This window comes from Carcharodon carcharias, chromosome 15, assembly GCF_017639515.1.
Source record: "Carcharodon carcharias isolate sCarCar2 chromosome 15, sCarCar2.pri, whole genome shotgun sequence".
NCBI classification, from domain to species: Eukaryota; Metazoa; Chordata; class Chondrichthyes; order Lamniformes; family Lamnidae; genus Carcharodon; species Carcharodon carcharias.
In genome coordinates, this window is record NC_054481.1 from 129,799,900 (window position 1) to 129,827,589 (window position 27,690).

Here is a 27,690-nt window from a genome sequence, read left to right on the forward strand (position 1 = left end):
GAGAGGTTTGGGTCATTCTTGCGGACAGACTGAAGGTGTTCTGCAAAGCAGTCACCCAGTCTGCATTTGGTCTCTCCAATGTAGAGGAAACCGCATTGGGAGCAACAAATGCAGTAGACTAAGTTGGGGGAAATGCAAGTGAAATGCTGCTTCACTTGAAAGGAGTGTTTGGGCCCTTGGACGGTGAGGAGAGAGGAAGTGAAGGGGCAGGTATTGCATATTCTGCGTTTGCATGGTGAGGTGCCGTAGGAGAGGGTTGAGGAGTAGGGGAGTGATGGAGGAGTGGACCAGGGTGTCACGGAGAAAACGATCCCTATGGAATGCCGCCGGGGGTGGGGGTGAAGGGAAGATGTGTTTGGTGGTGGCATCATGCTGGAATAGGTGGAAATGGTGGAGGATGATCCTTTGAATGCGGAGGCTGGTGGGGTGATAAGTGAGGACAAGGGGGACCCTATCATGTTTCTGGGAGGGAGGAGAAGGATGTGTAATCTGAACTGACATTTCAATGCAGTACCAAGAGATTGCTGCACTGCCAGAGGCGCTGTCTTTCAGATGGGACATTAAATCAAGGCCCTGTCTGCCTTCTCAGGTGGTGTAAAGAGTTTTCCCTGGTATCCAGGCAAATTTTGATCACTTCATCATTAAATATTATCTGGCCATTTAACTAATTGCTATTTGTGGGATCCTGCTGCACGCAAATTGCCCGCTGCATTTCCATATTGTAACAGGGTTACACTTCAAAAAAGCTTAAATGGATGTGAAGTGCCTTTGGACATTTTAAGGTTATGAAAGGTGTTTATAATTCAAGTTCTTTCTGTGCCCTATTTTCCTGGTACACAAACAAGTTGACAATAAAACATTCAACAGGTGCCATTCAGAAAAAAAACTCAAGTCAGATGATTTTTAATGAAATATTTTATAAAGTTTACTATATATAACAGAGTATTCATATTAATAAATCAAAACTGGCTCCATACAAATGGTGGTACTTGAGCAACAATGGAGATCAGCTCCAGTTGCCAAGCCGGTCACTGCTCAAACATCATTCACCTCATTGATGATATGTATTATCTAGGAAGATAATTTTGGTTTTGTGCAAGTTTAAAAATACAAATTGCTCTTCAACACTATAAACATAAGGAATAACACCGGCTCAAATAAACTCAAAACCAAACCTCAAGTAATCATATAGGAGGACTCCAGTTATTAAGATCACTGGTTTTTGATTTTGATTCCATAATACTGCTCTAGATAGAACAATGAATTAAAAACAGAGTATTTAACCATATACAATTATAAATGATCTTGACAAGGAAAGCCTTTCTCAAGGGCAAAAAAGTTAGGTTTTTAAAATAGTGGTTTACCTTAGCCTTAAAGTGCATTTGGAAGGATAGAATGTGTTTCAATTTGTAAAGCTTCAAGTAATTTCTTAGTCAAGAAGGGCAATTTGTGTCTTAAGTAGCAAGTACTAGACAAGGTTTAGTTGCCTGGAAAGCAGTTACTTGCCCTGGGTAAAGCAGCAATCTTTAATATTGAGCTCAGTTGACAGATTTTTCTTCAGTTGTACTTTCACACAAAATATACTCAAATATTAATTAATTACGTCATATTCAAACTTTCCCCCTAAGTTTAGATTTACATAGTAAACAAGTAATTTCTGTTTCATGTTAAAAGCTCTGTTCTGGACACCAAAAGCACATGGATGGTTTCATTCAACTTAGTTCAAATCTGAATACAAATCCTTGAAACACCACAATACTGTAAACTCTCCATTCATTGAAAGTTTGGCATTTGACAGAAACAGTTCAAACTAGAAAACCCTGAGGAGTAGCTTCAATGATTACACACATCATTACAGCTTTAAACAAATTCTGGGTGCTTAATTTTAGTGAGAAAAAAGCATATTAATGCACAAAATCATTAACTGTTCTCAAGCAAGAAGCAAACAATACATTTAACTGTCGAGTACTGTGCCCATTTCATTGAACAAACAGCAAATTAAGCTGGACAGGTTAACTACTAAATGTTAACAAACAAGAGCACATTTTCTGGACCAAACACAGATCAGAAAGAATAGTTAATTTTCCTTGGTCTCTCAAAGTTATGGTTTGGCTCAAGCAAAAAAGAAACCTTTAGCTTGATACAATGGACAAACTAGTCAGCAGTCCCTCACAGATTCCTCTGATGATTAACCAAATGCACGAACATGTTGCCCTCTCCGGCAATTGAAGCTCAACGCAGTCTTGGTGCCATACTTGGCCCCCGAGATGAGCTTCCAACCACATATCCTTGCCATCACTAAGACCCTTTATTTCCAACTCTAACATTACCCAACTTTCCCCTGCCTCAGCTCATCTGTTGCTGAAATCTTAATCCATGCCTTTGTTACCTCTAGACCTAACTAGTCCAATGCACTCCTGGCCAGCCTCTCACATTCCACCCTCCGTAAACATTAATCATTCCACCATTGGTGGCCATGCCTTCAAACGCCAAGGCCTTAACCTCTGAAGTTTCCTCCCTAAACCACTATCTTTCCTCCTTTAAAATGCTCCATAAAACCTGTGTCTGTGGCCAACCTTCCCTAGTAACTTGTGGCTCTGCGTCAAATTTTGTTCAATTAACACTCCTGTGAAGTGCCTTTGAATGCTTTATTACGTTAAAGACGCATATCAATGAATGTTGTTGATGTTTGTTGTTTCTTAAAGTTTTAAGGAAACAAAATGCCATCTTTTAGAAACAATTACAAATTTTCACAATTGGAATTTTAAAAAATCTTTAAAATGAGTTTACTTTGAGATTATTAAAGGTCCTCGTTCAGCAGAGGCAGAACTTCCTGTCCGTTATTATTGCAAGATACCAAAGCCTGGATTTTCTCTTGTTGATATTGCCGAGCCCGGTTATACAGAAACACTCCAGTGATGACCAAAGCTGTACCAACGGCAGAATATGCAGTAATCTTGTTACTGAAGATGATGATACTAAGCCAAATTGAAAGGGCATGCTTCACAGTGCTGGCAACACTAAATTGTTAGAAGCAAATAATTAAATATCAAACATTGTCAGTACCAAATCTTTATTTCACATTGCAAATATTCACTCAGTCCTCAACCTAAGTTTTCAAACATTCCATCATTTCAACTCTAATTATTAAAATGATAAATTAGCAAAGCAGCATTTCTTAAGGAAAAAAAACTTATTACAGAATGTTGAATTAAATAGGTTGAAATTTTGTGACAAAATGATGCGTCGGCCAAATAAAAATGTCAGGAGAAATTAGTTATAATTAGCTAAAAATAATATAATCTGAATAAATAGTCTGTAAACTAACATTGAATATAAAGATGCATATGTAGCAGATTCAAATGTTCACATGACCTAGGCAAGGCAATTTATTTCTCTAGGTGTGAACTCTCTATGCAGGTAGAAAATGATGGACAAAGGGACTGGAGACAATCAATATGTAGCCACTTCTCAACAGGATGAGCACAAGTAACAAATGGAAAATGCAACATAATATGCAGCTTTAAGGGAAGAAATAATTAATTCATATTTAGATTTCATAACAGATCATGTTGATAAATATGTCAAGACCAAACTTCTGCTGGGAAGTTTTAGTGATGAAAAAATATAGTCTAATATCACAAACAGCAGAAAATGCAGCTTTTGTATTTCAGTGGCCAAAAGCAAGTTTTCTATATTGATATATTTACAACACTAAATTTTGTGTGAACACTTCATCTCAATCTAATGTGAAGATTTCATTCAGGATTTTGAGCTCAATTAACCTTGGGTCAGTTTCTATTTGGGTTGCACCAGGGCCAGTTAGGTCAAGACTCATTACAGCCTAGGTTCAAACATAGACAAAAGAGCTGAGTTCCAGAGTAAGGCGAGAGTTCCTGCCCTTGACATCAAAGCAGCATTTAACTAACTGCGGCATCAAGAAGCCCAAGCAAAATTGAAGTAATTGAGAATTAGGGGGAAACTCTCCACTGGCTAGAGTTACACCTAGCACAAAGGAAGATGGTTGCGCTCGCTGGAGGCCAATCATCTCAGTTCCAGGGTATCGCTGTAGGAGTTCCTCGGTGAAGAGGCATATCAAGATACATCATGGGATTACCCAGGCTTGGCCAAGTTGCAGATATAAAAGTTTACAAGTGTCTGCAGTTTAAAAAAAAAACGAAAATGAAATTGACCATTTGGTCAGGCCTGGAAGTTAATGACTGGCCTGTGGATCAGTCCATGATAAAGCTGAAGGAACGTGGCCTTAGGGTCAGGATAAATAAGTTTGTGCATGGTCCATGAGTTATACCGTAATAAACTGGGTTGCTTAACCTCAGGGTCAAGCTGAGATATGCAGATGAATTAGCACAGCAGTAAAATATCAGGGTAGAGATGCAAAGTTTATTTTAGAATGAACTGTGAACATCGTTTATGCTGAAGGTCAGATCATTGTGTGATTGTTTTACAAATTCCTCCAGAACAGCCAAGGTGAGCAACAGGTCATTCCCTTTTTAAGTTGTAAACTCATTTAATTAAGGATGCGACAATCAGACATACAAGATTAGAACATTGTGAGCTAATGATGAGATACTTAAAAAATGGTATAAATATCTGACAGAAACTGTGTAACCTTGAATTGCCTTTTAGAGCATTTTGAAAGAGCATTTCCCTTGTGTACACTTGTACTAAATAAAGAACTGCTGCTGAATATACCTACAACTGACCCTGTGTCAAGTGTCTTTTAGATATTCCACAACACTTGGGACAGTGTCTTAGGCCCAAGCATCTTCAGCTGCTTCATCACTGAAGAACATCCCTCCACCATAAGGTCAGAAGTGGGAATGTTCACCAATGATTGCACGTTGTTCAATAACGTTCTCAACTCCTCAGACACTGATGAATTCTGTGCCCACATGCAGCAAGACCTGGACAACATTTAGGCTTCGGCTAAGAAGTGACAAGTATTTGACACAACATTTGTGCCAGGCAATGTTTATCTCCAATGAAAGAGAATCTAACCATCTCTCCTTGACATTCAACAGCATTACCATCGCTGAATCCCCCATCATTAACATCCTCAGGGTACTATTGACCAGAGGTATAACTGAGCCTTCCATATAATTACTGTGGCTACAAGAGTAGGTTAGAGGCTGGGAATTCACCTCCCGACTCCCAAAGGTCAATCCATCATCTACAAGGCACAAGATGGAGAGACGACAAACAATGGATGGCTGCTCCAACAACATTTAAAATCAGCTCGGTTTCTCTCGCCACAGATGCTGCCAGACCTGAGTATATCCAGCACTTTGTTTTTTTATTGCATGTTCTTTCATGGTCAGTTTCAAATAGATTCCAAAATTCGTTAGATTCTGGAAAGGTTCTATAATACTGGAAAGTACCAGTATAACCCCTCTATTCAAGAAGGGAGGGAGGCAGAAAACAGGAAGCTATAGGCCAGATAGCTCGACGTCTGTTGTGGGGAAGTTATTAGAATCGATCATTAAGCGGTTACTGCTGGGCACTTAGAAGAGCTCAAGGCAATAGGGAAGAGTCAGCATGGTTTTGTGAAAGGAGAATCATGTTTAACCAATTTATTTGAGTTTTTTGAAGGAGTAACATGCGCAGTGGATAAAAAGGGAGCCTGCAGACATACTGTACTTGGATTTCCAGAAGGCATTTGATAAGGTGCTACATCAAAGATTATTACAGAAAGTAAAAGCGCATGGTGTAGGGGGTAACATATTAGCATGGATAGAAGATTGGCTGGCTGGCAGAAAGCAGAAAGTATGCGTAAATGGGTCTTTTTCTGATTGGCAAGATGTGACAAGTGGAGTACCATAGAAGTCTGTACTGGGGCCTCAACTTTTTACGATTTACATCAATGACTAAGATGAGGGTTGTGAAGACATGGTAGCTAAATTTGCAGATGACACAAAGATAGGTATGAAAGTATGTTGTGAAGAGGTCATGAGGAGGTTGCAGATGGATATAGATAGGTTTAGTGAGTGGGCAAAAATCTGGCAAATGGAGTTTAATGTGGGAAAATGTGAAGCTGTTCACTTTGGCAGGAAGTACAAAAAAGCAGAGTATTATTTAAATGGTGAACAGTTGCATAATTCTGAGATGCAAAGGGACCTAGGTGTTCTAGTACATGAGTGACAAAAAGTTAGTATGCAGGTACAGCAAGTAATTAAGAAGGCTAATGAAATGCTATCATAAGACCATAAGACATAGGAGCAGAAATTAAGCCATTCAGCCCATCGAGTCTGCTCCGCCATTCAATCATGGCTGATAAGTTTCTCAACCTGATTCTCCCGCCTTCTCCCCGTAACCTTTGATCCCCTTACCAATCAAGAACTTATCTAGCTCGGTGTTAAATACACTCAATGACCTGACCTCCACAGCCTTCTGTGGCAATGAATTCAATTATTAACTATCCTTTATTACAAGAGGCATTGAACATAAAAGTAAAGATGTTATGCTTTAGTTATACTGGGCATTGGTGAGATCGCATCTCGAATACTGTGTGCAATTTTGGTCTCCTTGTTTAAGGAAGGATGGAGATGCACTGGAGGCAGTTCAAAGGAGGTTTACTAAACTGATACCTGGAATGAGTGGGTTGTCTTATGAGGAAAGGTTGGACAGACGGGGTTTGTTTCCACTGGAGTTTAGAAGAGTGAGGGGTAATTTGATTGAAGTATACAAGATCCTGAACGGTCTTGACAAGGTGGACATCGAAAGGATGTTTCCTCTTGTAGGCGAGTCCAGAACTAGGGGGGCATGGTTTTAAAATTAGAGGTCGCCCTTTTAGGACAGAGATGAGGAGAAATTTTTTCTCTCAGAGGGTTGTGCGACTTTGGAACTCTCTGCCTCAAAAGGTGGTGGAGGCAGGGTCATTGGATATTTTTAAGGCAGAGGTAGATAGATTCTTGTTAGGCAAGGGAATCAAAGGTTATCATGATTAGATGGGAACGTGGAAATCGAAACACAAGAAAATCAGCCATGATCTTATTGAATGGTAGAACAGGCTTGAGGGGCCGAATGGTCTACTCCTGTTCCTATTTCTTATGTTCTTATTGATGTTTTGAGAATCACTGATTGGATAATATGATTTACTTTAATCTGTGATTCACTGCTATGGAATTGTCCTAGTTTATGTTTTAAATTATAAAAATAATTTATAGTTACAGCAGAATACTTTGGCAATTAAGAGCGAGAGCAAGAACCTACAAATAACTGAATACAGACACTGTAAATTTGCAGCAAAATTTACTGGTATGTGCATGTGTTCCTCTTTTTGTTGATGTTAGTGCGAGAAAACATTAACGTTAACAGAGGAAAATCGATTGGTATTCCAAGGCAGTTACACTTAGCAGATCAGTTGAGCACTGTGTTCTCAGGTTAAGCCTCTTGATGTAATATTTTCTAATAGATAGCCACTGCATAAGTCGAAGACACACCTTCAGTTTTCTATTCAAATTTGTACTCACCATTTTACTGACTTTTACTTCTCTACACATGAGCTTACCTGAAAGTAACAGGTGATATCTTTCCCATTAAAGCATATGCAGTTACACTCTGAATGTGGAATAAGATTCCATCAATAAGGAGCAGCATCACAATGTCTTGGTCAAAACTGAAACTTTGTCCACTCTTTCCAAGAGCTGGAATATCCTACAAAACAAAAGGAATTGGGTTATTGAGCTTTATATCAATTGCACAAAGGTAACCAAAACATAAACTGCTCCAGGTCCATATATTAATCGCTATATCCCAAACGCAAATTAAATCTGCCTAGAGTTAACATAATTACAAATGGCTAGCTCCATTCAATAATTAGAAAGCATAACTATAATTAGCCCTACCATTACAATATTTAGTATGGATACATAAAGCATCACTTACAAGCACAGAAAGCCATTTCCCAGTTGCACAATACCTTTAGGGCATTATATAATAAAAATTGACCTCCTCTGCTGTTGCTAAAAAGGCAAAAAAATGCATCCACCTACAATGCATCATCCTCACTACACTTTTCCAATTAACTTTCATTTCTGATCGCCTTCCTTTTTTGAACACTAAGTTTATGGCTGCAAGACATTTTATGATTGTTATTTTGGCACCTGTCAGCAGGCTATTTTCAGCAAGTCTGTCAATTCTTCTGTTTTGATGTGCATGTCTGTTGTACAGTTTGCGTGTATCTGTTATGTCTTTTCTCAGTGTAGCATTGGGCTGGCATGAAGGGCTTCTGAGAAATCAAATATCAGGGCAACAACAGTGTGGATAAGGATTTTACTGGTAGTAGGGAATGGTGAGGTAAATGCCAAGGCAGAAACAGAAATGAGAAAACTTGATTATATCTTCGATTTCAAACTACAACTGAAAATCAAACAGGACAATTAAGCTAAGCATATAAATCATCCTGAGCTGTCAGATGGGAAAGGGATATAATCAGGTCAAGGTTATCAGCAGAAACTAAGTAGGTAGCTTTAGTCAACCTAATGTTCAGTTGAGTTCTGGCTAATCCATAACGTTAGAAAAGCACAGTGACATTATCAAGTTGCCAACAGAGTCAAGGATGGTGTAAGGGAGATAAATAAGATCTAAAGCTGGATGTTGTTAACATGGCAGTTCACCCCATGGCTATGGAGAACATGCAAATTAGCAAAAGGAAGAGGTTGAGAACAGCACCTTGGGCTATTCCCCAGATGTCCATGAGAGAAGAAATCATTCTTCTGGTGGGTCTATGATTCTGCAGCTGGGATAAGACTGTTCGTTTTAGTTAGAGGAGACAGCCCATTATGCTTGCTTGCTGAGTCTCAGTGTTAAACGTAGATTCCAGTGTGCCTAAAAAGCAGATTCCAAGTCGGAGTATAAAAGCAGAGCTGCACATGGAGAATGCTCTCCTGAAATAGGATGAAATGATAAAAATGCAAGTAAAATCTTTCAACAATAGTTTATGATAAGTTTTGGCTCAGCTAAATTCCTTGAAGCTTTTGTGAGCTACAGTAATAATTCAAATCAAAATTTAAATATTTAAAAAACATCTGCATGAAGGCAATGCACAACATGATATCCAGTTTTAACTAAAGTACCAGAATTTGTCGTGATAATTTGGTGCCCCACCCTGAATTCTTCTTACAGAATGAGAGTCAAAATGTCTGGGAGAGATGGAGGAGGTAACATGCCCATTCTTGCACTAGGTATTGTGGGCGAACCAAAGCAGAGGGAAAGAAAATAAAATTTCATTACAAAAATACCAAATAAAGCTATATTCCACTGGCCAATGCATTTTCCTAAATTTGCTTCACAAAAAATGATTCTCCCCATTTCCTACCAGAATCTATTAAAAAATATTCATGAGAGCCAATACACACAAACAAAAGGGTTCACTAGACAGTGACACTGTCTGCTAATTTTAAGCATTTAGCTTTAGGATGTTAAATTTTGAATGAGGTCCAAGGGAAAGCTGCCTGCCCCATCCTTTCAGCCACAGGCGGTGCATAGCATAGGAAGGGCCACTAAATGGACAATTTTTTTTTCCAAAAGGGCGCATAACAGCACTGGGGTGTACCCATGCCACATGGACCGCAGCGGTTCAAGAAGGCAGCTCACCACCACCTTCTCAAGGGCAAGTAGGGATGAACAATAAATGCTGGCCTAGCCAGTGACAGCCACATCCATGAATGAATGAAAAAAAAATTACCCCCACATTTAGAAATTGAGACATGAAAATGGCTTTAAAACAAAACACTAGACCATTGTAAGTAAAAGATACTTCAATCCGGTTGCACGATGTCTAGTTTCTCAGCTACATCCAGGATAAGCAGCTTACATAAAAGATAAAAACCTTGCACTTTGACAGAAATTTTAAAAATGAGGTATTCCTTGAGCTCTATTCCTCAACATATATCTATATATTCAAAAATAAAGGCACTTAGATTTTGGAGGAAACACATCTATTTTTGGCTAGCTGAAAACTAATTCTACAGGTTTTAATAAGTTCTCTTACCATAAGAAAAATCCATGTCGGAATTAGCATTACCACGGCAGCAGCACTGGTGTAGAACTGCAGTTCAGGCGGTCTAGAAATCCAAAGAGAAAGCATTATAAAATACATAGAAATGACAGAATGATTGCAGCACAAGGAAGGGTCATTTGGCCCTTCATGTCTGTCCTGTCTGTCTGCAAGAACAACTCAGCTTGTCCCCCTTCCCCAACCTTTTTTGTAGGCCTGCAAATTTTTTCCCTTCAGATAATTATCCCATTTCCTTTTGAAAGGCACGAATGAATTTGCTTCCACCACAAAGTGCATCCCAGATTCTAACCGCTTGCTGTGTAACAAGTTTTTCCTCATGTCATCTTTGAGCTTTTTGTCATTCCCTTAACTCGGTGTTCACTGGTTCTCGATCATTCCACCGAGAGCAGTTTCTCCCTATGTACTCTGTCCAGATCCCTCAAGATCTTGCACACAATCCTACAACACAGTTTTCAATCATCCTACATTGCAGTAAACCAATTTTGCTGAAGCAAATTGGAATGTAACTCTCAACTGCAGTCTTACACAACTGTAAAAATATTAAATGAAGAGTTTCTGTGTAGCTTCAGAGGTGAATAATTATACATTATAGATTGCTCCAGGCTAAAAGTTAAAATTACAAATGCATACAAATGGATAAAAGTATGTGGCAGTATAAATGCTGTTGCAACAACAGTACTTAGGTAGAATTCTATAGTTATCCTGTAAGTCTAATACCAGCCAGAAATACATTTTCAATTCTGCTACTGGGCAATTAGTACAACTAATTTAAATAAAACACATTTCATTATTTGCTAGCTTCTACCACTAGGAAACAATTTCTTTACATTCACTGGTATATATTGATTAAAATGATGTGTTTATATCTAAATCAATGAAAATCTTGCATTTAATGACCAAAATGAGACTTGCAGCATCCTTTACTTTTCATCAATGAAAATTTCAAGTAGTTTATCCAATTTATATCATTTGACTGCAGGATGGTGGTCGCCAGGATGCATTTATACCAGAAAACGTGGTGGAAGTTGAATCCATAAATAAGTTTATAAGGAAATTAAACAGGTATTTGAGATTGAGGAACTTACAGGGTACAAATAATAAGCAGGAATGTAGGACTAAGCAAAACAGCTCTAACAGCCACACAGCTCTTTCTGTGCTGTAAGTTATGATCAAATAAGCCAAGTAAAATTGCTCTAACATCCACTTCTGGATTGAAAAGTCAATTTACACAGCCTCACCTAAAATTCAGTCCTACTTCCTAACTTTCAAGGCACTCTTAAGTTCATTGACATTGTTGTGTCATCGTATGTGATGCAGTCAAAGCCCAAGCTCATCACTACTGTAGTCTTTGAAGTCCAAACTGCAAAAAATTGTTTATGCCGCAGCCTGGGATCAGTTGTTCAGGGTTTTTAAACATATAAACAGCCAAACTAGGGATGGCAGCACAGCCCCAAACTTTACTACAACATTCTTGAAATTCATCCGTTCCCCCACATTTTGCATGCAGTAATGACAAAATGCAACACAAGGGAATCTGAGCTCAGGGAAAATGATTAAAGCAGCACATTCTGGCATAAGGACGCAACAAAAAGACAGAGAAAATGCATTGGTGGGAGGGAGACTCGGATAGTATTGGTTAGTAAATAGAGGAAGGAATTACGCAAGTTTGACTTTATTTTGATCATAGTACATGATACAGATCGAGTCACATCAAGTAAATTAACTGCAATACCAAAAAGGTTAAATGATTGATACTTACGAGAATTTATATTTGTCTCCACTAAGCAGCTTTTTAGAGAAGACATTCTGTAAACTAAAAAAAAGTGTGTTATCATAGGTAGCATCAGCATGCTTCAACATAACAGACATGTTTACTGAGCTAAATTAGCAATTATTTTCTTGGCTGGAAATCCAATTTAAAATTAGTCTCTTATTACAATATGATATAATTCTATTAATTTTTTAATTCATTCATGGGATGTAGGCGTTGCTGGCTCGGTAAGCATTTATTGCCCATCCTGAATTGCCCTTGTTCAGAGGGAATTCACAGTCAACCACAATAGTGTGGGTCTGGAGTCACAAGTAGGCCACATCAGGAAGGACAGCAGATTTCCTTCCCTAAAGGACATTTGTGAACCAGATGGGTTTTTACAACAATCGGCAATGGTTTCATGGTTATCATTAGACTTTTAATAAACTCAAATTTGGATTTGAACCTGGGTCCCCATAGCATTACCCTGGGTTTCTGGATTACTAGACCAGCGACAATACCACTATGCCATTGCCTTCCCCATTAATGAGGCAAATTGCAATGTAAGCGGGAAGCAGGAATTTAGAGTGTTAAAACGAGTCAACGATGTAACTACTATAGCACACAGGAATTCAACGTTAGACTTAAAGGTTGGATTTGCAGCAATTAAACTACTTTATTTGAAAAGGGTTTGAGATTGCTGCTGATTTTAACAGAACGAGGAAGAAAAAAGGGACAACTTTTCAAAAACCTAACTAGAGTTTTCGGTTAAGGGCATTTTTGCTTTGTATTCATGTTTGTTTTTTAAAAACAATAGGTGCGAGTAAACAGGGAGTTAAACTAATAGGAAGCCAAAGAGACCTTGGTCTCAGCAATGCTGAGACTTGCTGATGCTAAGATGTGCTTAAAAATAAAATGAGCTTTTTAAAAGCTATTTAAGTCAGCAAGAAGAATTGTGTGGAGGTGAGGGGAAAATGGGAACAAAAGTTAACTCACGTGTAATCCTGAGAGTTAATACAGAAAAGGGAAAGATTTTAATAACTAGGATTTTCTTTTAAAATAAACATTTGGAATTATAATAATTGTTTTGTATGCAGCAATTCAAGGCAGATGGTCAATAAATATTTATCTGAAATCTATTGCATAGGGCATAGAATTTATAGCACAGATACAGGCCATTAGGCCCAAATGGTCCATGCCAATATTTAAACTCTGCACAAGCCTTTTCCCACACCTTTTCATCTCACCTAATAAATGGAATTTCCTCTCCTTTTCCCCTTCATATGTTTATCAGGTTTTCCTTTATAGGCATCAATGATATTTACCTCAGCTAATCTCTGCGGTACCGAGTTTCACATCTCACCATTCTCTGTGTAAAGAAGTTTCTCCTGAATTCCCAATTGATTTAATAGTGACAATCTTATATTTATGGCCCGTGGGCAGAATTTTCATCCCTACAGGCAGGTGCGCACCCGACCCGCTCGAGTGTGAAATGACACGCATTGACATCGGGCGAGCACTCACTCACGTGCATGCACAAAGTTCCCTGCCTGCCCTCCTCCCCCACCCGCACAGACAGGACTGAGCGTTGCTGCTTGCGTTTCAAGCTGGACAGGCCTTAATTAGCCTGCCAGTTTGAAGTCACAGTCCGGCCCTGATCACGAGTGGCGGTCGGCTTCCCAATCGCCCCTGCCGAGCCCGCCTGACAAGGGCAAGATTCTGCCCTGTCTGTTTGTAAAAACATATTTTCTACATCTACCCTACCAAACCCTTTCATAATCTTAAAGGCCAATATTACCCCTGAACCTCTTACTTTCCAGAGAAGAGAGTCCCAGCCTGTTTGACCTTTCCTGGTTAATCTAGCCTACCAGTTCCAGTGCCATATTTGTAAATCTTCTTTTGCACCATCTCCACCACCTCTATATCCTTTTAATATTATGGAAACCAGAACTGTGAACAGTACTTCAAGTGTGCTTTAACCAAGGTTCTGTACAGGTTTAACATAACGTTACTGCTTTTCATTTCTATGCCTCCAGAAATGAACCCCAGTATTTTGTATTTTTGTTTTCATGGCCTTGTAAACCTGCAGCTCTACTTTTAGTGATTTGTGTTTCCGTACCCTTAGAGTCCTTTGCTCTTCTACCTCATTTAGATACTTTGTTTCTCAGGTATATGAAGCTTTCTTATTCTTCTTAATAAAATACACCTCACAACTGAATTAAAATTCATTTGTCAATTACCCATTCTGCAAGTATATTAATTACTTTTTGTATCTCGTCACAGTCCTCCCGAATATTAACAACACTTCCCAATTTGATTGTCATAAAACTAACTTTTTAAAATTATATTATTGTGGTCTATTGTAAAGTAGGTTTATGGGTGCAAGTCTGTCTGGGTGATTTAATTGAATTAAAGTCAGATAAACTTCAAGCTTGAAATTATCAAAAGTTAGGTGTCAAAGCGTTTGAAATGCTAATGAGCAGACATGGATATGGGCAGCATGTAGGCTATGAAAGAAATTTGCATTTTTAGATAAGTGAAGGGGCTGTTTAGGTTTCAAAGGGACGATAGGATGTTTACAACTAACAAGATAAGCAAGGCCAAGCAGTATGTTTATTTTTCCCAAAGGTGTTGCCAATATGAAAGATTTTTATATTATGGGAAAAATAAATTTCCAAAGACGTATAGAACAATGGAATTTACAGATTAAAGAGAGAAAAACATTTATAAAGAAGAATGAAAGGCTATGTTGGGGGTGCCATGTAAAACCTAAAAGGAACGTGTAAAACAGCCTTGGGAAAAAACCTCCAGCTACTTTTGCAGAAGTCTGGCTTGTCCAGTAACCAAAATTGGAGACCAGCCTTTGGAATTCCACTGTCAAGTGGTTGCTGTGGTAAACTTGCTGGATTGCCTATCTACGTTAAAAATCTATTTTGGACTGTTGCCTTAAAGGGGGTGTGTAGTTGGGAGTCAGGTAATTAGAAATTTTAGGATTTGTTACAGTATTAAATAACTGTAATTTTATGTATGTGCTTGAAATCTTTTCTTTCATTAATAAATGTTTTAGTTTATTTTTTTAAATCTCTAAAGGTGCTAGTAGGCTCATTACTTCTGAATTCAGCACAAAATCTTCTCATAATAAACATAAATTGCAAAACCATTGTGAGTTTCCCTTGTGGATTTGGTCCACCTGGCGCACATCACTTGCCATGTCATAACACGATGTCCGCAAATTTTGAAATTGGACTTCTGCTTCCCATGTCCAAATTATTTAAGTAAATAGCCCAAATAATTTATCTAAACACTGCTTATACCTTTTGATATACAGCTGGTTTTAGGTGCAATAAGTTAATTACCCAGCGTCAGTTTCTGCTTCCAGGATGGAATGACCTACTCAAACGTTTCTTGGGAAATTTAAATTTGCAGATATAATCTAATTTCCCTGAACAATTTAGCTACATTCCTGGATCCTGTCCTTAACGGTTAATGCTAAACTCATCACATTTGGACTGTAAATTTGAATGTAATTAACTATAATGAACATGATTAAGTCCACCGAATTTTCTGAGATTGACATGCAAAATGTATCTTGCTTGTGGAACGCCATCCCTAAACCAAGAGAACTTGATCACTTTTCAGCATCAGGTCTTCCTGTCTAGATACACCTGAGCTTCACGAAGGGAAAAAATTGCAGGGCCAGAGAGTGGGACTAGCTAAATTGTTCTTGCAGAGCCCCAGCATGCACTTGACTGGCTGAAGGGCCTCTTTTGCGCAGCAATCATTCTATGATTCTATTTGATTCATGAGTAAACTGGCATTTGGTACATTTTCATTAAGCCATTTTGTCTACTTCACAGCTACATCATAGAAATCTATGTTACTCAGTTGTTTAATGACATTTTAAATTAACCACTGGAGCAGAAGTGTGAAAGGAACTTATGTTCAACGTGGTTACTTTTCTATCGCAGAAGTGCAACCTCAATTATATTGACCCACACTGTGGTTATTGAATTTTATTATAAGACAATAAGACGTAGGAGCAGAAGTAGGCCATTTAGGTCTGCTCTGCCATTCAATGAGATCATGGCTGATCTGATAATCCTCAACTCAACTTTCCTGCCTTTTTCCCATCACCTTCGATTCCCTTACTGATTAAAAATCTGTCTAACTCAGCCTTGAATATACTTAACGACCCAGCCTCTAAAGCTGTCAGTGGTAAAGAATTCCATAGATTAACTCCCTCTGATAGAAGAAACTGCTCCTCATCTCTGTCTTAACTAGGGGAGCCTTTACTCTGAGATTATGTCCTCTGGTCCTAGACTCTCCCACAAGGGAAAGCAACCTCTCACCATCTACCCTGTCAAGCCCCCTAAGAATCTTATATGTTTCAATAAGGTCGCCTCTCATTCTTCCACACGCCAATGAGTGCAGGCCCAACCTACTCAACCTCTTCTCATAAGAAAATCCTTCCATACCTGGGATCAAACTAGTGAACCTTCTTTGGACTGCCTCCAATGCCAGTACATCTTTTCTTAGATAAAGAGACAAAAACTGTTCAGAGTATTCTAGGTGTGGTGTAACTAGTGCCTTGTTTGGTTTTAGCAAGGCTTTCCTATTTTTATACTCCATTCCCTTTGAAACAAAGGCCAACGTTCCTTCTGCCTTCCCTATTACCTGTTGAATTTATATTCTAGCTTTTTGAGATTTATGCACGAGGACCCCCAAATCCCTCTGTGTTGCAACTTTCTGCAGTTTTCTCCATTTAAATAATATTCAGCTCTACTATTCTTCCTGCTGAAGTGCATAACCTCACACTTTCTCACAAAAATACATACCATCTGCCAAGTTTTTGCCCACCCACTTAACCGGTCTACATCCTTCTGTAGACTGCCATCCTCACTGCTTGCCATCCAACCTATTTTTGTGTCATCCGCAAACTTGGCAATAGTACATTCATTTTGCTCATCCAAGTCATTAATATATATTATAAATAATTGTGGCCCCAGCACTGATCCCTGTGGCACTCCACTAGTTACAGGTTGCCATCCTGAAATTGCCCCCCTTATTCCAACTCTCTGTCTTCTATTAGTTAACCAATTCTCTATCCTTGCTAATATACTACCCCAACACCATGAGTTCTTAACTTATTAAGTAGCCTTATATGCGGTACCTTATCAAATGCCTTTTGGAAATTCAAATATATTACATCTATTGGCTCCCCTTTATCAATCCTGCTTGTTACCTCCTCAAATAATTCTAATAAATTTGTCAGGCATGATTTCCCCTTCATAAAACCATGCTGACTCTGCTTGATTATATTAAGCATTTCTAAATGCTCTGCTATTACATCCTTTATAATAGATTCTAACATTTTCCCAATGACAGATGTTAAGCTAATTGGCCTGCTTTTTGGCTCCCTCCCTTTTTGAATAAGGGTGTTACATTGGCAGTTTTCCAATCCTCTGGAACTTTTCCAGAATCTAAGGATTCTTGGAAGATTCCTACCAGTGCATCCACTTTCTCTGCAGTTACTTACTTTAATATCCTAGGATGCAACCCATCAGTTCCAGGGGTCTTATCGGCCTTTAGCCCCATTAGCTTCCCTAGTACTTTTTCTCTAGTGATCGTTATTGTATTTGTTTCCTCCCCCAACTTTTGCCCCTTGATTATTTAGTATTTTTGGAATGCTATTAGTGTCTTCCACAGTGAAGACTGATACAAAGTATATATTCAACTCCTCTGCAATTTCAAAGTTCCCCATTATTATTTCCCCAGCCACATTCTCTAAGGGACCTATGTTCACTTTGGCCTCTCTCTTCCTTTTTAAATATTTAAAGAAGCCTTTACTGTCCATTTTTATATTACTTGCTAGTTTACCCTCAAAGTTTATTTTCTCCCTCTATTATTTTTTGGTCATCTTCTGTTGGTTTTTAAAACTTTCCCAATCCTCTGGCTTACCACTAATCTTTGCCACATTGTATGTCTTTTCTTTCAATTTCATACACTCCTTAACTTCCTTGTTTAACCATGGTTGGTTTATCCCCTTCCTAGAGTTCTTCCTCCTCACTGGGATATATTTTTATTGAGTCATGAACTATTTTCTTAAACGCCTGCCATTGTTCATTAACTGTGTTTTCTACTAAACTCCTTTCCAAGTCCACTCTAGCTAACTCTGCCCTCATTCCTTTGTAATTACCCTTAGTTGCTTCCAACCCATTTCTCACTCTCAAACTGAATGCTAAATTCTACTGTTATGGTCAGTTTTCTAGCGGATCTTTTACTCAGACCATTTATTAAACCTGCCTCCTTACACATTGCCAGGGATCAAAATAGCCTGATCCCTGGTTGGATCCACAACATATTGTTCTAGGAAACTATCCCGAATACTATGAATTCTTGCTCATGGTTACCTCTGCCAATTTGATTTTCCTAATCTACAAGACTAAAGTCAGCCATGATTAATGTACTGCCTTTTTTACATGCCATCATTATCTCCTGCTTTATTCTCTGTCCTACAATATTGCTACTGTTGGGGGGCCTGTAGACTACTTCCACCAGTGTTGTCTTCCCCTTGTCATTTCTTACCTCCACCCTTTTGGATTCTACATCTTCCAATCCAAGGTCATTTCTTGTTATCGTACTTATTCCATCTCGTGCTAAAAAGGCTACCTCATCACCCTTTCCTTCCTGCCTGTCCTTTGGAAAAGTCAATACCCCTGGTTCCCAGCTTTGATTGCCTTGTAATTATGTCTCTGTAATGGCTATAATATCATACCATTAAGGTCTGTGCCGTTAATTAATTAATTTTGTTCTGAATACTATGTGCATTAAAGTAAAGAGCCATTCATTTTGACTTTTCATCATTTTTCCTCTTTTGACCCTATTTGCTGCTGTTTTTTAATGTTTGGATACTCTTTCCCTTCCTGTCACACTCTGGGTATCATTGCCTAAATAGCCGTCCTGCAAAGCTGCCATATCCATTTGCTTTGTAAGCCTACATATCCCCTCACCAGAACCCTCCCCGCATCTATTTAGTTTAAAGTCCTCTCTACAGCCGTAGTTATTCGATTCGCCAGGATATTGGTCCCAGCATGGTTCAAGTGAAGCCCGTCCCACCAGAACAGCTCCCTTCTACCCAGTACTGATGCCAATGCCCCATGAACTGAAACCCAATCCTCCCACACCAATCTTTGAGCCACACATTTAACTCTTTGACTTTATTTACCCTATGCCAGCTTGCCTGTGGCTCGGATAGTAATCCTGAGATTACAACCTTGGAAGTTCTGCTTTTTAATTTAGCTCCTAACTGTTCAAATTCTTTCAGCAGAATCTCCTTTCTAGTCCTATCAATGTCATTGATACCAACGTGGATGACAACAATGACTAATTCAGCAGGGGGAGGGGACACAGAATGTTAGCAGAATAGGGACACGTCATAATACAGTAAAACAATCAAGTCAGAGGGACTACAGCTGCATTAAGTTTCAAGGGAGTAAGGCAAGGTTGGATGGACTCTACTTTAATGCCAGGAATATTACAGGTAAAACGGATGAGTCAAGGCTGAGGATTGAAACGTGGAATTGTGACATAGCAGCCATCACTGAGACGTGGTTGAGGGAAGGGCAGGATTGGCAGCTCAACATTCCGGGATACAGAATCTTAAGGCGAGACAGGGGAGGGGGTATAAGAGGAGGAGGCATTGCATTATTAGTTGTTAAGGAGTCAGTTACTGCAGTAAGGAGAGATGATACCTTGGAGGGGGCATCGAATGAAGCTTTGTGGGTAGAGCTTAGGAATAAAAAAGGGACAGCCACATTCTTAGGTGTTTACTATAGACCCCCACTTAGTCAACGGGAAATTGAGGAGCAAGTATGTGCACAATTTGTGGAGGTGTGTAAAAACAAAAACAATAGGGTAATTATATTAGGTGATTTCAACTTTCCCAACATTAATTGGGATAGACATAGTGTTAAGGGCTTGGATGGAGTGGATTTCTTGAAATATATACAGGAGAACTCTTTAGGTCAATATGTAGAGGGTCCAACAAGGGATGGCTCAGTGCTGGACCTAATTCTGGGGAATGAAGCTGGACAGGTGACTGAGGTGGTGGAGGGGGAGCATTTTAGCGAAAGCGACCACAACATGGTACAATTTAAGTTTGTTATGGACAAAGAAATAAACAAGTTGCAAAAAAATGTTTTGGATTGGGGGAAGAGTGGATTTTAGTAAAATAAGGCAGGATCTGGCCAAGATAGACTGCAACAGTTACTTGTGGGGAAATCTACAGAGGAACAGTGGGGGGGGGGGGGGGTTCAAAAAGGAAACGGGGAGGATACAGGCTCAACATGTTCCCTCTAGGGCGATAGGAAGGAGTAACAAGCCCAAAGAGCCATGGATGACCAGAGATATTCAGGTTACGCTGAGAAGGAAAACAGAGGCTTTTAGCAGGTACAAAGGAAACAAATCTGCAGAGGCATTAGTGCAGTACAGAAAGTGCAGGGTGGAGCTTAAGAAAGCAATTAGGAGTGCAAAGAGGGATATGAGAAAGCTCTGGCTGGTAAAAGTAGGGAAAATCCCAAGATATTCTATAAGTATATCAATGGGAAGAGGATAACCAGGGAAAGAATAGGGCCCATAAGGGACCAGGGGGCAATCTATGGGTGGAGCCAGAGGACATCACTAGATTGTTGAACGAATACTTCACATCCGTCTTCACCCAAGAGAACGAGGATGAAGGTATTGAACTCTGGGAGAGAGACTGTGAGGTTCTTAAGCAAATTGATATAGGGAATGACGATATTGGAGGTGTTGGCAGGCTTAAAAGTGGACAAATCTCCAGGTCCAGATGATTTGGGTCCCAGACTGCTGAGGGAGGCAAGGGAGGAGATCGCACGGGCTCTGATCCAAACTTTTAATTCCTCTTTGGCCACGAGGGAGGTGCCAGAGGACTGGAGAACAGCTAATGTGGTTCCACTATTTAAGAAGGGTTGTAGAGATAAGACAGGAACTATAGGCCAGTAAGCCTCACGTCAGTGGTAGGGAAACTATTGGAGAAAGTTCTGAAGGAGAGTATCTATTTCCACTTGGAAAGGCAAGGTTTGATCAGGGATAGTCAGCATGGCTTTGTCAGAGGGAGGTCATGCCTAACAAATTTGATTGCATTTTTTGAGGAGGTGACCAGGTGTTTAGATGCGAGTAGTGCAGTTGATGTAGTTTATATGGATTTCAGCAAAGTCTGTGACAAGATCCCACATGGGAGACTTACAAAGAAGGCAAATGCACATGGGATACAGGGTAATTTGATAAGGTGGATTCAAAATTGGCTTAGTTGTAGGAGGCAGAGGGTGATGACAAAAGGATGCTTTAGTGACTGGAAGCCAGTGTCCAGTGGCGTACCACAGGGGTCTGTGCTCGGTCCCCTATTATTTGTCATTTATATAAACAACGTAGATAACTATGTGGGGGGTAGGATTAGTAAGTTTGCGGATGACACAAAGATTGGCCACGTGGTTAACAGTGAGGTTGAGTGTCTTGGGCTACAGGAAGATATAGACGGAATGGTCAGATGGGCAGATAGAATTTAACCCTGAAAAATGAGAGGTGATACATTTGGAAGGAGTAATTTGACAAGGAAGTATTCAGTGAACGGCATGACACTAGGAAATTCCAAGGAACAAAGGGACCTTAGCGTGTGTGTCCATCGATCTCTGAAGGCAGAGGGTCATGTTAGTGGGGTGGTGAAATAGGCATATGGGACACTTGCCTTTATCAATCAAAGCATAGATTACAAAAGTAGGGAGGTCATGTTGGAGTTGTATAGAACCTTGGTGAGGCCACAGCTGGAGTACTGTGTGCAGTTCTGGTCGTCACATTATAGGATGGGAGGGGGTGCAGAGGAGATTTACCAGGATGTTGCCTGGGATGAAACATTTAAGTTATGAAGAGAGGTTGGATAGACTTGGGTTGTTTTCCTTAGAGCAGAGAAGACTGAGGGGCGACCTGATCAAGGTGTACAAAATTATGAGGGGCATGGACAGGATGGATAGGGAGCAGCTGTTCCCTTTAGTTGAAGGATCAGTCACAAGGGGGAATAAGTTCAAGATCAGGGGCAGGAGGTTTAGGGGGATTGTGAGGAAAAACTTTTTTACCCAGAGGGTGGTGACGGTCTGGAATGCACTGCCTGGGAGGGTGGTGGAGGTGGGTTGCCTCACATCCTTTAAGAAGTACCTGGATGAGCACCTGGCACGTCATAACATTCAAGGCTATGGGCCAAGTACTGGCAAATGGGATTAGGTAGGTAGGTCAGGTGTTTCCCACGAGTCGGTGCAGACTCGATGAGCCAAAGGGCCTCTTCTGCAATGTGATTCTGTGACATTGGATCTCTCCCCTCCCACTCCAAATTCCTCTCCAGCCCCGAAGAGATGTCCTTAACCCTGGCACCGGACAGGCAACACAGCCTAAGGAACTCATGCTCACAACTGCAGAGGGCAGTATCTATCCCCCTAATTATACTGTCCCCTATCACTACAACGTTCTCCCCACTTGAATGACTCCCTGTACTACAGGGCTGAGTTGAGGTCGCTCATCCTCACTGTAGTCCCTGTTCTCGTCCACACAGCTTGCAAGAACCTCGTAACTGTTGGACTATTGCAGGGGTTGAGCTCCTCGAATGTTACCCCATGGGTCCCCATACCTGCCTCACCTGCAGTCACACCTTCCTGAATTTGAATGACCTAATCTGAGGGGTGTGACCACCTTCTGGAGCAAAGTGTCCAGGTAACTGTCCCCATCCTTGACGTGGCGCAATGACTGCAGCTCGGACTCCAACTTGGATCCCAAGTTCCTTGAGCTGCAAACATTCACTACAGACGTGTTCACTCTGGATCATCTTGGTGTCCAGCAGATCCCACATGCTGCAGCTGCAACACATCACCTGTCTTGCCATCGCTAACTTATTTTATTTGATTAATTGATTAGTTACTCTAGCATCCCCTCTCTTTATGCTTTATTGTAATTTTTTTTACACCAGTATCGATCTTATGCTTAACAAGTTATTTTTAAGAAAGAGAAAATAAAGACTAGAGACCTAAACACAAACTTAATTTTATTTTAAAGTCTAGAAATACTCATCAATCAGCTACTCTCTCCGCTCTTTTTAAATGAAATCTTCCCTCTCTTTGTTTAAAATGAATTCTCCACACTCGCCCCGCTCGGTTTTTAAAATGAATTCTCCACACTCACCCTGCGCAGTTTTTAAATGAATTCTTGTACGTGCTCATGTGTATTATTAATGCCAATCTGGCCTAAGCTGGTTTTCTGTCATTCTAATCAAATTTGTATTACACAAAAAATAATAAAATTGTATTTTAATTTGATTCAACTGAATTACATGAGAACACTACACTCAGCCCTTTGTAACATTGTTAAAAAGATAAATTTGCAGATTTTGAGAATGCAAATTAAAAACACAAAATGTTGGAACTACAGAGCCGGCAGTTAACATCTGTAAAGAGAAAAGGCAGGTCGACATTTCAGAACAATGTTGAATGCTGCACACATGGAATATCATAACCTACCTTTTTTATAGATACCAATTGAGCTGCTGTGGCTGTTAGTTGGCTTATTTAGAAACTGGATATTATTTTTAAAATGTTTTAGTCTTATAATTATCCATTTAGTACAAGTCACAAGGGTTATATTTGCCCATGAACCCTTGTTAGCAAAATATTGTACTATAACCATGAAGTATCTTCAGATTAACTTTTATATATCATGAGTCAATTGAAGTGTACTTGGAAAATGTACACCTGGATGAGCAGTGCAAAACTTGAAGTAAATGGGAAAGAAATACAAACTTTATTTCTGAATCAGATGAACGTCTTCCCACTATCATCCAGTAGTGTGGGACTGCACTCACCTGGTTCCATTCTTATCTATTTAATCATAGCCAAAGTATCACTTACAATGGATTCTCTTCCTGCTCCTGCAAGAAATTACCTCTGATGTCCTCCAAGGATCTATCCTTGGCTCACTTATATTTCTCATCTAAATGCTGCCCCTTGCAACATCATCCAAAAACAAAGCATTAGTTTCAATACGTCTGCTAGCGACACCCAGGTCTACCTCACCACCACCTCTTTCGATTCCTCCACTGTTGCTAAATTTTCATACTGCTTATTTGTACCGGTAATGGGTGAGCATAAATTTTCTCCAATTAAATATTGAAAAGACAAAAGCCATTGTCTTCAGTCTCCCCTAAAAATTCCATGACTTAGCCACTGTCTCCATCCCTCTCCCTGGCAACTGTCTGAGGCTGAACCAGACTATGCACAATCTGAGTGTCATATTTGACCCCAAAATGAGTTCCATATATGCGCCATCACTAAGATTGCTTCTTTCCACCTCTATAACGTCACCTGAGTCTGCCCTGTTTCAGCTGATCTACTGCTAAGCCCTCACCCACGCCATTGCCACCTCTAGGCTTGACTATTCTAATCTACTCTTGGCTGGCTACCCACGTTTTACACTCTGTAAACTTGAAGTCATCCAAAACCCTGTTGCTCATGTCTTAACTCGCACCAAGTCCTGTTTATCCACAATCTTGTGCTCGTTGACCTACATTGAGCTATTCCTTGACTGTGAGCCAATCGTGAAATTCTCATCTTGTTTTCAAATCCCTCCTTGGCTTTGCCCCTCTCTGACAATACAAACCCCTCCAGCCCGCCCCACAACTCTCCGAGATATAATTTCAGCCTTTTCAGCATCTCCAAGTTTAACTGTCCCACTATTGGCAGCCGTGCCTAAAGCAGTTTAGGCCCCAGTCTATGGAATTCTATAGTTCCATGTCAAAATTTTCCTTGATAATTTTCTAGTGAAGCACTTTGGTACATTTGATTACATTAAAAGTGCTATATAAAGTTAAGTTGTTATAACTATTAAAGCTTAAAAAACAGAAATGCATTGCCATTTCTGACCTGTAATCCTGCCACTTATGTCAACATGCAGTGGGAAACGTAACACTAAACATGTAAAATGTATTCTGTATATTCTAATAACATTAAACCAATGCTTTTAATTCACATTAAAAACTAATTAGAATCAATAAACAATAATATTATTCATTTGCTATACAGTAGAAGCCTATATTCAAGTCAAAAATTGAACTAAAACTGCATGCCTAGAAGACTCATTTGTTGACACTAGAACTAGCAGATAGAACTCCACAGCACCGGAACAATACATGGCTTTGGAATACATTGCCTATAAGGTAATGGATACAGATTCAACGGTAGCGTCCACGAGGAAATATTATAAATACTAGAAGGAGAAAAAGATTGCAGGGACATAGGTAAAATATTGGGGAATGGGGCTAACTGAAGTACTCTTTGAAACAGCCAGTACAGAATCAATAGACTGAATGGCCTCCACTATGCTGTACCATTTTATGATTGTATATCAGAAATCCATGGATTCATGCCCTACTCCAGGAAATAATCACAATCTGATGAGTAATAAGGAACCTATGCATCCTTAAGAGTTCTTAGTTCCCAAATTAAATCATGTCCCAGGAACTCTTTCTGGGGTTCTAGCCAACATTTCTACCTCAACTCCCTCTCTTTAGGTACCCTACAAAGGGCACTGGCGACCGTGGATTCCCAAGTGTTGGTCCATGACAAGGTACTGCAGTGGCTTACCATTGTCTTCCGCAGGCTCAGACAGACCAGGAAACCTTCCTGCTCTTACCACCTGATATAGATACATAAGAAGGATTTGCAGGTTAACAATGTTTGATCACATTATGAACGCACCATCTGCGGTCATCAAGTCTGAGTGAGACTCAAAGCCAGAGCTTCTGGTTCAGAGGTAGGGACTCTACCTACTATGTCACAAGGCATCCCTCCCTCCTTCCCTCAACTACCAAAAACTGGTTAATCATTTATCTAAGTAATGTATGAGAGATTTTGCTGCATTTATCAAGATAACAGTGATTGCAGTCAGTATAAGAATCATTAAAGAGATATGACAAGGCAATTGTCATGAAGAGATATTAATGTCTATAATGTTATTGGAAATTTAAAAGTTCTAGTGGGGTCTGTGTTTACATGTGTGTCTTAATTGGATTAAAGCCAGCTAGTCTGGGTGCTTTGAAGTATGGTACTTTTGAGATGTTAATTAGGTAAATATAAGGAGGGTAGTTGGTAAAGTGTAAATTTGCATTTGTTAAAAGAAACTATTCAAGATTGCGGGTGAAATCTTGCACCTAGCTAGAAGACACCAAGCAATCAATATTTTGCCTCAGTTTTCACAGTGGAGGACACTAGTACCACCCCAATAGTAACAAGTAATGCAGAGAATATAGAGAAGGAACTTAGAACAATCACCATCACTAGAAGTATACTTTGAAGTATAGTAGTTTTGAGATGTTAATTAGGTAAATTAAGGAGGGTAGCAGGTAACATCACTAGAGAAAAAGTACTGAGCAGTTGCGAAGAATGGGTCTGGTCACGCTGCCGTGGAACGCTCCAAGTAGTTGGACTGTGCCGTACCACCTGTCCCTCGTGGAAAAATTTATACAGGGAATCACCTTTGACCACAAGTCCATCAGGCAGTGGTCGGCACGTAACGTCTTAGAGGTCCTAAGGGAAAAGGAGATGGTGGATCCGGTGGGATGGTTCCCCGAGCAGACTGTCAAAGTCATTTGGCAGAATGCCTCATCGCCAGAACTTTCCAACAAGCACCAAGACGTAGCTTAGCTGGTGGTGAGAAAGGCCCTCCCTGTCAGATCCTTCCTACACACCAGGAATCTCACCCCCTCTGCACGTTGCCCTTGAGGTGGCTGTGATGGGGAAGAGACCATTGTTCACCTCCTTGTAGACTGTGCCTTTGCAAAGAAGGTCTGGAGAGAGATGCAGTGGTTTCTGTCGAGGTTCATCCCGAGCAGTTCTATGACACAGGACTCTGTGCTCTACGGGCTGTTCCCAGGGACACACACCGAGACAAACATCAACTGCAGCTGGAGGATCATCAACTCGATGAAAGACGCTCTTTGGTCTGCCCGTAACTTGTTGGTCTTCCAGCGTAAAGAGTTGTCCCCAACCGAGTGTTGCAGACTGGCACATTCCAAAGTCCAGGACTACGTGCTGAGGGACGCACTAGAGCTTGGGGCAGCTGCCGCAAAGGCGCAATGGGGAAAGGTCGCTGCCTGAGACCTTTCTGCCACAGTGCACTGAGGGGCTGGGAACTGTAAGGAGCCCCTCGGGATGTATTGCTCAAAATGAATGTTTGCCAATGATTGTAATATTCATTGTTTGTACTAATACACCTTGTGATTCATGTTGTAAAAGTTGAACCTGACTGTATTTTTGTGATGGTGATTTTGAAATGGTTTGAAATGTTGTTGAAAATTTATGAATAAAGTATATTTTTGCAAAAAAAAACCTGAGCAAATTATTGGGATTAAAGGGTGATAAGTCCCCAGGACCTGATGGCCCACATCCCAGAGTCTTAAAGGAAGTGGTAGCACAGATAGTGGATGCATTAGTTATAATATTCCAAAATTCCATGGATTCTGGAAAGGTTCCAGTGGATTGGAAAAATGTTAATATAATGCCCTTATTCAAAAAGGTGGGGGGTGGGGGGAAGCAGAAAGTAGGAAACCATAGATCAGTTAGTTTAAAGTCTGTCGTTGGGAAATTGTTGGAAACCATTATTAAGGAAGTAGTAATGGGGCATTTGGAAAGTCAAAATGCAATCCATCAGAGTCAGCATGTTTTATGAAGAGTAAATTGTGTTTGACTGATTTGCTACAGTTCTTTGAAGATGTGACAAGCAAAGTGGATAATGGGGATCCTGTAGATGTAGTACAACCGGACTTCCAGAAGGCCTTTGATAAGGTGCTGCA

At 40.0% G+C, this 27,690-nt stretch overlaps 1 protein-coding gene across 2 annotated transcripts in view; it reads right to left on the reverse strand.

Annotated features, from left to right (window-relative positions):
- Positions 1-900: 900 nt before the first annotated feature.
- The window catches only part of si:ch73-236j9.2 (solute carrier family 35 member E2A), a 48,652-nt gene continuing 21,862 nt past the window's right edge, over positions 901-27,690 (reverse strand). For both annotated transcript variants that reach the window (XM_041207371.1, XM_041207370.1), the window contains exons 6-9: positions 11,799-11,852; positions 10,013-10,085; positions 7,529-7,674; positions 901-3,020 (exon numbers count right to left, since the gene is read on the reverse strand). In XM_041207371.1, the coding sequence (XP_041063305.1) occupies positions 2,801-3,020; positions 7,529-7,674; positions 10,013-10,085; positions 11,799-11,852 (493 nt within the window). In that variant the 3' untranslated portion in view covers positions 901-2,800. The remainder of the gene's footprint in view (positions 3,021-7,528; positions 7,675-10,012; positions 10,086-11,798; positions 11,853-27,690) is intronic.